At 57.2% G+C, this 9898-nt stretch overlaps 1 protein-coding gene across 1 annotated transcript; it reads left to right on the forward strand.

The window, feature by feature from the left end:
* The first annotated feature begins 40 nt into the window (after positions 1 to 40).
* On the forward strand, positions 41 to 8992 carry EMILIN3 (elastin microfibril interfacer 3). Its single transcript, XM_026042132.1, has 4 exons — positions 41 to 237; positions 3955 to 4077; positions 6267 to 6514; positions 7087 to 8992. The coding sequence occupies exons 1-4, from the start codon at positions 41 to 43 to the stop codon at positions 8979 to 8981; spliced, it is 2463 nt and encodes an 820-aa protein (XP_025897917.1). The 3' UTR covers positions 8982 to 8992.
* Positions 8993 to 9898: the final 906 nt, after the last annotated feature.

Here is a 9898-nt window from a genome sequence, read left to right on the forward strand (position 1 = left end):
CCCCCGGCTCCGTCGCCGCCGCTGTCGCCGCCGCGGGACCATGCGCGGGGCTCGGGGGCCGCGCCGCCGCGGGGCTCTGCTCGCCTGCCTCTCCCTGGGGACGCTGCTGGCGCTCGCCGATGCCAAGGGCACCTTCTACCCGCCCGCCGCCCCGCTGCCCTACGGCGGCAGGTACAGCCTCTACACGGCCGGCTCCAGCCCGCAGCTCGGCCCCGGCAAGCCCGTGGGCAAGCACAAGTAAGAGACCCCCGCACGGTCCGTCCGATCCCCTCAACTCTCCGCACCGGGCACCGGCCGTCGGGTGCTGCCCGCGTGGCGGCGCTGGCGGCCGTCGGGGTGCCGGTACCGGCGCGGACCGCGGGCGGCGGCAGCTCGGCGGGCGCCGCGGGGCCGGGTCCGTCCAGCCGGCACCTCCGAGCGGGCCCCGGCTGCCAGGCGCGGGTGGTGGGCGCCGTTCACCGAGAAGCGGCCCCTGCCCCCCCGCCCCAGGGCACTGTCCGTGGGCACCGGCTGTGGGGACCCTTGCTGGGCACTGGCCGTGGGTAGCAGCCAGTCCTGGGGACTGGTGCAGAGCCCTGGAGCGAGGTGAGGGGCACCCCCCCTGCATGGAGTAAAACTGGGAGCACTGGGGGCCTCCTCAGTGCGAGTCCCCTCTGTGGGGTTGTATTTCCATGAAGGAAAATGTGGTGTGGGCACCCTGGGGAACACACGAGCTGCAGTCCTGCGTGGGACAGGGCTGGGGTGTGTGTCAGTGCGAGCAGGGATGTGTGTGTGCCCATTGATGGGGTGAGACGTGTCCCCGTCCTGCGGGACACAGACCTTTGGGGACAGGACAGAGGCACGACCGTGTACCAATGTGCACATGAAAACACAGCTCAGTTCGGAGAAATATGAATTTACTTTCTGGTTTGTAAAGCAAGGGCTTGCTAGAGCTTAAATATGTTTTAAAGTAACCCAAAGAGCCCAGGCAGAAGAGGAATGTGAGCTCTAAGTGTCTAAGGGACTTTTTCCATTTGATCACAGGGAGCTCTACTGGCGGGGGGCTCCCTTCCCGCGGAGCTTGTTCACTGGGCTCGTTTCTGTCCCTCCTGAACAGGGAAGGATGTGGTGTTAGGAACAAGCTGAAACACATAAGGAACTCTTAGAATGAACAATACTGGCAATGCCAGTGAAAGGTTTCCAAAAGCCGTAACATTTTCCAGCTGCTCACTCTTAAAACATCAGGCTGGAGCTATAAAACTGCTAGCCACAGGTGGGTGAGAAGGAAAAGCATCTCTGAAAAGGAGCGAGCCAGACCAGCCCTAACCTCTCTGCTAGGTAGGCACAGGAGGCAGTGTTATTTATTACTAGTGGCCCCAAAATTGGCCTGTGTTGGCTACTAGCTTGTTTAAAGAGGGCTTTGCAGTGGATGCTGGATTTATGGATAGATGGTGATCCTGTATTTCCATCCACATGCACACATGACCCTCCTTCCCTGCAGCTAGGAAAAGCTGCTGGCCTTAGTTCCTGAACAGCCCTGTGTAAAGACAAATGACTCATTTCATGGAGTAGCGGGGAGCAGACCTGACCCCTGCCCGCGCCGTGAGCCCGGCAGCCGCCTGCCAGCGCAGAGCCGCGCGGCCTCAGGAGGCTGGGAATGCCGGTCGCTACCCGGGATATGGGACCGGTGGTGGACAGGRGGAGGGGAGTCCTCAGAGAGGGGACCTGGTTGTCCCATAGATCCCATAGATGGGAATCAGGGGGTGGGATCCTCATTGTGAGGAGCTGATCTCCCAGTGAGGGCAACCTGAGATGAGATGAGCCTAGGAGCTGCAGGCCCCGTTTATGCCCTGGTTCTTGCCCTGTGCAGGGCTCTTGCAGTCCTGGGGGGCTCATGGCAAGCTGTGGTGTTGGGGAAAAGTTCTCCAGTCACAGGCCATCAGGTCCTTTTTCCCTCCATGGCCATCCTGGCAGGCCSCAAACTTGCTCCCTTCCCGGGCAGATGCAAAGCCAGTCCACACTGTGCTGTGCTTCCATCGGGCCTCCTTCCTTCAGGGAGGCTGCTCAAGCAAGCTCGAAGCAGAGGGCTGCTGCTGGAGGGCTTCATGCACCCATGTGCACARGACACACAGGTTCCTGCTTGTGTCCTCCCTCATCCCTCCCTGGCCTTCTCCCCAAGCCCTTCTGCTCCAGTATAACTGTTCCCATCACTTTTGTTGCCAGCACCTGCTGGAGGTGACTGAGCATCATCTGGACCGCCTTGGTAGCAAGAGGTAGGCTGAGACCCCTGCGACTTGTGTCTGGGGAGCACCCAAGGCTGCTGCCCCAGGTCACACCAGGGCCTGCTGGCTCTGAACTAGCACGAGCAGCACCAGGGGAGCTGCAGCTGCTTCCCAGCCCGTGACCAGAGGCTTGTGCAGCAGCAGAGCCACCTCGCAGGGGAAGAGCAGGGTCCTCCAGCATCGCTGAGCAGCACCCACGCACGAGGAGCTCGCTGCGGCCCATCTGCTCCCGCCTGCCCACCCTGCGTCCCGCTCTGCTCCCGCTCTGCCATCTGCCACATCCATGCTCGCTGTCTCCGCGAACCAAGTGCATCCGCTCCCCCCCGCAGCCCTGCCTCCAGCTGGAGCCACCTCGGCCTCCATCTGCCCAGCCCCGTCCCGGGGGGCTGGGGGCAGCCCTCCCCCATGGCCTTCCTCCCCACGGCCTTCCTCCCCTCCTCAGCACACGACGGGTGCCGTCCGGCTCCCAAGCAGGTCTGCACCTCCGGGTGCAGGCAGGATGCCGGGAGGGAGCAGGCTCTGCTCCTTGCTGGAGATCCCCGTCTGCTGCAGGAAGACACGGGTGATGCTGCATTCCCAGGGAGCTGAAGGAGGTTCCAGTTGCTGTCCCATCGGAGYGGGAAGCTGTGGTCCTGCGTGTCTCCACTGTAGCTGTAGCAGCACATGTGTCACCACAGCAGCATCCTTGGGCTTCTCAGGCTGGGCCTTGGCTCCGGCTGYGCTGCAGGAACCAAGGGACCCTCCATCCCTCCGGGCACTGCTGGAGCTGTTTCGGAGGAGCTGCTCCAGCTCTGCCTAAGCCTGGCACGGGGGGGATGCAGTGGTGGTGCCCACGGCAAGGGCAGTGCACGTGCAGAGCACTGTTGGTCTGAAGGGAWCTGGATTTCCCAAAATTACAACCTGGTAAAGAATCAGAGCACAGCATGTTTCCAGCACCAGCACCTGATTCCTCCAGGGAGTCTCCGTGTCTGGGGGGCTGGCAGTGGAGCAGCCCTTGCCCAGCTCTGGAGCTGGAGGACGGTGGAGCAGCCCATGCAGAAGCCACCAGCTCAGAGGGACCTTGAGGATGAGGATGCTGCTGAGGTCAAGCAGAGCTGTGCTGAGGGGTTTAGGGATTTAGCTGTGCTCCTGTAACCCAGCTGGCAAATACCTGGATCTACCAAYGCCAAGGAGGAGGCACCTCAGGGCTGGGATTTGCCAACATGACACAAGCCAAGGCCCAGCTGCCAACAGGCCTGGGCTGGCACCTGGAGGACAGATGGCAGCGGGTGACAGGGACTGGGCAGGGTTGGTCCATCTGTCCATCTGGTGCTTTCCAGAGCTGCTGGGGTCAAGGCAGGTGAGAGCTGAGGACCGATGCAGTTCAGTCAGCCTGGCTGAACAAGCTGCATCTGTCTGATTGTGGCCTCCTGCACCCAGGAAGCAACCTGGGCATTTGGGGACCCTTTGCTGTGTTCCCAGCCCTGCGCTTGAGCCCTCTTGCTGTCCCTTCTCTAGGTCAATGCTGGCCGATGTCCCATCCCAGCGGCTGGGAGGGCCTTCTGGCTGCCTCCTCTCCAACATATTAGCAGTATCAGCCCTGGCAGGCAAAGCAGGGGCTGGGTTGGGACCRTCGCGCCCCTGGGGTGCTGCTCTGTGTCCTCACGGGCCCGAGGGGCAGAGGGTGACAGTGTCTCGCTGTGCTCTCCCCTAGGAGCTACTGCGCCTACGTRGTGCAGCGCAACGTGACGTGCGCGCTGCAGGACGGCGCCGAGAGCTACGTCAAGGCCGAGTACCACAAGTGCAGCTGGGGACCCAAGTGCCCCGGCAAAGTGCTGTGAGTACCCGCGGGGTGTTGGGGGGCACCGCTYGCTTCCCCGGGGCCCTTCCCTCGCTCCAGGTCACAGGGATGCTCATGGGCCCTGGTAGGACAAGGCACCAACAGCCCAGGCTTCCTGCTACCTGCCTTTGGACCACAAAAGAAGCAGCGCTGTCTCCTGCCACAAATCCTACAGTTTCCGCAGGGAATGTGGAGGGGAGCACAGCGCCCGAGCCCCCCAATTTGGCAGAGGTAGCAGCTAGATGAGAGTGAGAAGRAAAGGAAGCGGAGCCCGTGCCTGGGGCACAGCCAGGGCTTCCTGCCCCGSGAAAATATTTGCAAACCGCTCTGCCACCTAATAAACGCTGCTGGGAAAAGCCCTGCCGGGTAGGAATGGGGCCACGGAGACAGTGGGGCTTTGTGCTCCGCCGCAGGGCCTGGCACGCGCGGCTGCTCCGTGCCCGACCCCGCGGCCCCCAGCAGCAGCCCGAGCGCCGCTGCAACCGGGGCCTGGAGGGGCTTGGGGCAGAGCTGGCGGGACAGGACTCGCCCCGCGCCCGGGCTGGTGGGCCTGTTTGCTGAGGGTTTCTTTCCTTGCTYGGCGGTTTTGGATGTCCTGCAGCCACTGGGTCCTGCGGAAGAGACCTGCGGAGCAGCTCCTGGCAGCGTAGCTCGCCCATCACAGCATTCCTGGGGACGGACCCAGAGCAAGGGCCTCTGAAGTAGCCCAAGGGGCTAAAGATGAAGCCTGTTCCTCATCACGGTGGCAGCCAAAAGGTGGTGCTGAAAGGCTCAGTGTCCCTGTGCGGAGGTGGCGGGATGTGGAGAAGATGCACGTACCTCCAGTTGCTGAGTTCAGTTCAGAGTCTGGGCCATACTGGGCAGGATGGGGCCCCAGGCTGCAGCCCGGACAGCTGAGGAGAGGCCAGGGCCAGTTTTGTTACCATCAGTGGCAGGTTCAGCAGCTTCTTGCCTTTTCTGCAGGCTGCGGCCCTTCCAAGCAAGTTTCTACAGCTTAAGGAAGAAGGAAAGACCATAGAAACTTGGATGCTTCTGTGAAGAGGAATAATAAACAGAAGAGTTAGTTTTTCCAGCTACTGTATCCACTTTTCCCCGTCTTTTTTTCCTTACACCCATGTAACTTCCATATTGAGGACCTCTRGCACCTCATCCCAAGAACAGGAGAGCAAGAGTCCTCAGTGCTAACCACTTCTTGAAGTCTGGTGCTTCCAAGGACACAAACTCACCTCCCCAGGAGTTTATTTTCCCTTATTGTGCTTATGCTGGTAAAGCAGCGTCTTCCAGAGACTGCAACTTGGGGCAGGAGCATGGAGGAACCCTGGGTCGGGACCTATGGACTGCCTGAGCTGTCCACTAGCTCTGGGGGTCTTACTCCCTGGACCCATGTCTACATGACAAGACTGTCGGTGTCTGTCTCCTCTGAGGCCTTCTCCTGGGGGTGTTGGAGAATAAGGGCCAAATTGTGTGGTTTTTTTCAAAACAACAAGTGTCAGGATGTTTATGCTCCTTTGGTAAATTTAGACTGGAAACTTCCAAAAGGAGATGAAGGACTTTTCATCAAAAAGTATTTCAACCCTCCTAAAGATCTCAGGCAAGAAGAGAATACAGAAAAAGGATTTTTACCTTCCAGGAGATGCTCAGGTCAATCCAAGCTGGAGAACACACCCACAGGCCACTGTCCTAARCTAGTGAACTTCCACACTAGTGGAAGGAAGGAGTTCCATGGAAGAAGTTCCATTAAAAACAAACAAATGAACAAAAAAGTCCTATTAAGCCTTCTGCTCASTCCCCCACAAGTTCTTAAGCAATGGCTCTGCACTGTTGCTCTCTCCTCACACCCCTGTGGTACCCTCAGTCGTGTCTAGTTTATCAATAGCTTGTCGGGGAGAATTCCTACCCTTGCTGCACGCAACCCTGGTGAGGGTGGACAAATATCTGTGGTGTGCCCGTTAATGAACTGTGTGCCCAGAAATGTTTTGCTGATGCTCCACTGCGCAACAGTGGAGAAAGAGCTTCTTGAGGAGATAGTTAACACTTTGCTGATGAAGGACATGTGTCTTGGCCCAGCTTTCCAAGATGCCCAGYTGTGCACAGCCTACATCACCCATGGCCACTGTCTTCTGCATTACTTGGAGTCTAGATTGTTTTCTAAACTGTCTTCTCTTTTCCTTCTCTCTCCTGGAAAGGTATCGCACCTTCTTCAGACCCAAATACAAGATTGGCTACAAGACAGTGACGGAACTGGCTTGGAGGTGCTGTCCAGGCTTCATGGGAGAAGGGTGCCATGACAGCCCAACTGACCAACCTGGCCTCCTGCCCCAACATCCCAGCCCCAGAATGCCTCCTGGGCAAAAAATGTTCCCAATTCCTCGAGTTCCTCCCCCTCCAAAAAGCCACCCTGACCTGTTTGCAGGACCAAAGAAGAACCTATATGGTGAGACCTCGCTCATACTCCACATTGCTAGATCATTCCAGGAAAGCCTATTCCATAGTTCTCATTCACAAGCCTTCCCATTTCTTCTGTTCTAGTACAGGGGACAAATTAGGCAAGCTTTGTTAGGGACCTGCTTCCCGATCACAGAAATGACATTTCATTGGTTTGAGGATCACTTCCCTTATTTTTTAAGTCTTTTTTTCAAAATATACCACTTCAAACTTGCCTTTCATCACTGCTTTGAAACATTTCTCCCTCAATTTTAGGGTAGCTGGAGTGTTTTGAGGCAGCTCTCCCACACTGTCCTCAGCACCTGCTCTTGAACCTGGGAACAGAGGACCCCATCTCACACAGCGAAAGCAAGAGGGTTTTCCCCGTCCCCTCAAGACTGTTCTCGTTAGTGGCATCGGGGGAGAAGCGGGGGGATGTTGATGTTTGGGTGAAATGGCAAGAGGAGATGGAGCAGGAGCTAATGTTAATATGGAAAAAGACTCAAGTCAGGAAGACAGCGCAGGACAGTGGCTGAAAGCACAGGCCCTGACTGTCCCCTCCCTGGTTCTTTCCCTGCACAGGCAGGAAGCTCCCTGGCCTTTTTGGAGACCGCCTGGATCGGCTGGAGGAGGAGGTGAGGCGCCTCTCCCAGGCCTACGACAGCCTGCACACCATGGTGAGCGGCCTGGGCGAGCGCCTGCGGCTCGCGGTCCGCGAGGACACCACCAAGATGATCGGCTCCCTGATGAACAGCCCCGGGGTGCCCGACTCCACCGTGGGCTTTGGCATCATTCCCGACGGCCTGGTGGATGTAGCAGACAAGGCCGACATCGGCACCTTCCCTCCCATGGGGGAGATCCTGACCAAAGTGACGGAGGTGAGCGACGTGTTGAAGACCAAGGCGGACTTGCTGCACGAGGTTCGTGGCATGGTCCTGGACCACGATGGGCAGATCAAACACCTGCTGGAGTCAGCCCAGCCCTCGCCACTCACCTCCATCGACATGCTGGAGGAATACGTGGACACACGGCTGAGCAACCTGCGTGGAGAGCTGCTCGATGGCTTTGAGAAGAAGCTGGGGAAGATCCAGACCACGTGCGATTTCCGGCTCCAAGAGGTGAGGCAGCAGTGCGAGGAGGAGAAAGCTGCCAACCTRCGGCTGCAGCAGACGCTGGATGGGAAGGAGTTAGAGATCAAGAAAGAGATCTCCCAGCTGGAGACCCAGATCCAAGGGCTGACAGTGGTGGAAAGCTGCTGCAGCAACCTGGACTACCTCACTGATCGCATGAACATGCTCGAGAAAGGCCTGCACAGCATCTCTGAGTCCCAGAAGAACTTACACTCACGGATGGATGGAGAAGTCTCCACTGTCACCCTCGAGAACCTCTTTGAAGGCCGCTTTGAGGATCTGGAAGCCAGACTCAATGCTACGGAGAGGGAAACAGGGAACTGCTGCTCCAGTGTAGAGGACAGCATGAGAGGCACAGTGGTAGCAGAGGTGGATGGCATGAGGACTGCCTTTGAAGACAAAATGCAGACCTTGGAGGACAGATTCATGACCATTGTGGGGGAGCTGAACAACGTCAGTGCTCCTGTGGGCATGGATGGAGCAGTGGTGCCCGTGCTGGAGGGGGAGCTCGCTAGCATGAGGAAGCGTACGGACGAGAGGCTGGAGGTGCTGCAGAACCGCCTCGTCACGCTGGAAAGCACTTGTACCCTGGGCTGCACCTCCGCTTCCAAAGATGTGGAGACCTTCCGGACAGAGATAGAGGACTGCCAGAACAAGAACCAGGACCTGCTGCTCCGCATGGACAGCAATTACGACCTCCTGAGCAAGCTGAAYGCCACTATCTTGGAGATCCAGCGGCGAATTGAGGAAGAAGCATCTGGAGCTTTGCAAGGGGAGATCACCTTGCTAAAGATCAACCTGAATACCATGAGCAAGTCCCTGACAGGGCTCAAGGACTCGGTCTCCCAGTACTCGGACACTGTGGCACACGTCAACTCCTCACTGGACGAGCACGARCGGAAAATCGAGGATGAGGTCCACTCCATCCAGGAGAAAGTCAACGACCAAGGCTCCCAGCTCTTCTTCAGCAACCGGCGTGTCCTGAACCTCAAGGGAGACTTGGAGAGACTCAAAGCCAGGATCGTCAGCGACCTGAGCTCCTGCAAAAGCGTGGCCCATGACCTACAGCGGGAGATYGCTCACTTCGATGAGCGGGTGGCGCAGGTGGAGAACCTCTGTGGTAGGCTCGGTGCCGTCACAGGAAGCCTGGACATCATCAGGGACGAACTRGAGAAACACACAGGCAGTCTGTGGGACTACATGGACCATATGAATGGGACCCTGGCTGCCCACTCTCAGGAAATAACAGGACTGAAGGACAACCTGCTTGACTGCCAAGCCAAAGTGTCCGAGCTGGCCGAGCAGGTCAGCCACTTGGAGGAGCAGGCAGACACTAAGCAGCATTAGCCATCCTGACACTTMTTTCTTCTCCTCTCCGCCTTGAAGAACAAAATTAACTTATATCACACAGACTTGCTCCAATGTGACGAGGGTTCTTTGGATTTTTTTTAATTAAAAGATAAATTAAAAGCTGCTACAAACCCTTCTTCCCCATCCCCCTTTTTAAAAAGATTTACCAGCCCTACTTTCCCATTACTGGGCTTCCCTCCCAATGTTCAGCAGCTGTACGGACCCCGCAGAGCCTGCACTGCGGCTGGAGGTGGTGGTTTGGCTTCTGGACTGATGGGTCCAGAAGGGCAATTCAAGAGGAAGCTGGAGGCGGGCATTTTTTGTTGTTATTTTGTGGATTTATCACTTTTTGAAGAATGAAACTCTGTATTTGTGAGTTGGGAAATAAGGTTTCTCCGACCTGAAGACCACCTGCATCTTAAGCCAGGGAGTAAAGAGAGCCAGGACTCCCTACAGGCAGCAAAACTCACCCCAGCAACTGTGGCTTTCAAAGAAAACACGGATTGTCATGTGCCCCTGGGAACTGTATTCCCCTCTGAGGCATCAGCCCTCCTTGTGTAAGGTAAACCCATTTATACTGCTCATTTCTTCATGAAAATGCACATGCACTACAGAGCATATGAGGATATGCATTAGGAAGATACATATATGTATATATATTTTGAACAAACCACGGTCACAGTGCTTGTCCAAGTATGAAGTCTTCTAGCGGTGCCCCCACCTCCCTTGCTCTGTTTTGGAAGACCACCCCAGCAGCTAAGAGTTGCCCCAYGCTACGTGCAGGAGGACACCCAGGGTACCTTGCTCTCTGGTCACAGCTGGGATAGGCATGAAGGGTTGTGGAAATTCTGCATCTTCCCTGGTGGCCCACAGTCCTTTGGATGTTACTRAAGACACGTGCGGCTGTAAGGTGC

Source organism: Nothoprocta perdicaria, unplaced genomic scaffold (genome assembly GCF_003342845.1).
Source record: "Nothoprocta perdicaria isolate Ctin4 unplaced genomic scaffold, notPer1 scaffold_3, whole genome shotgun sequence".
Lineage (NCBI taxonomy): Eukaryota > Metazoa > Chordata > Aves > Tinamiformes > Tinamidae > Nothoprocta > Nothoprocta perdicaria.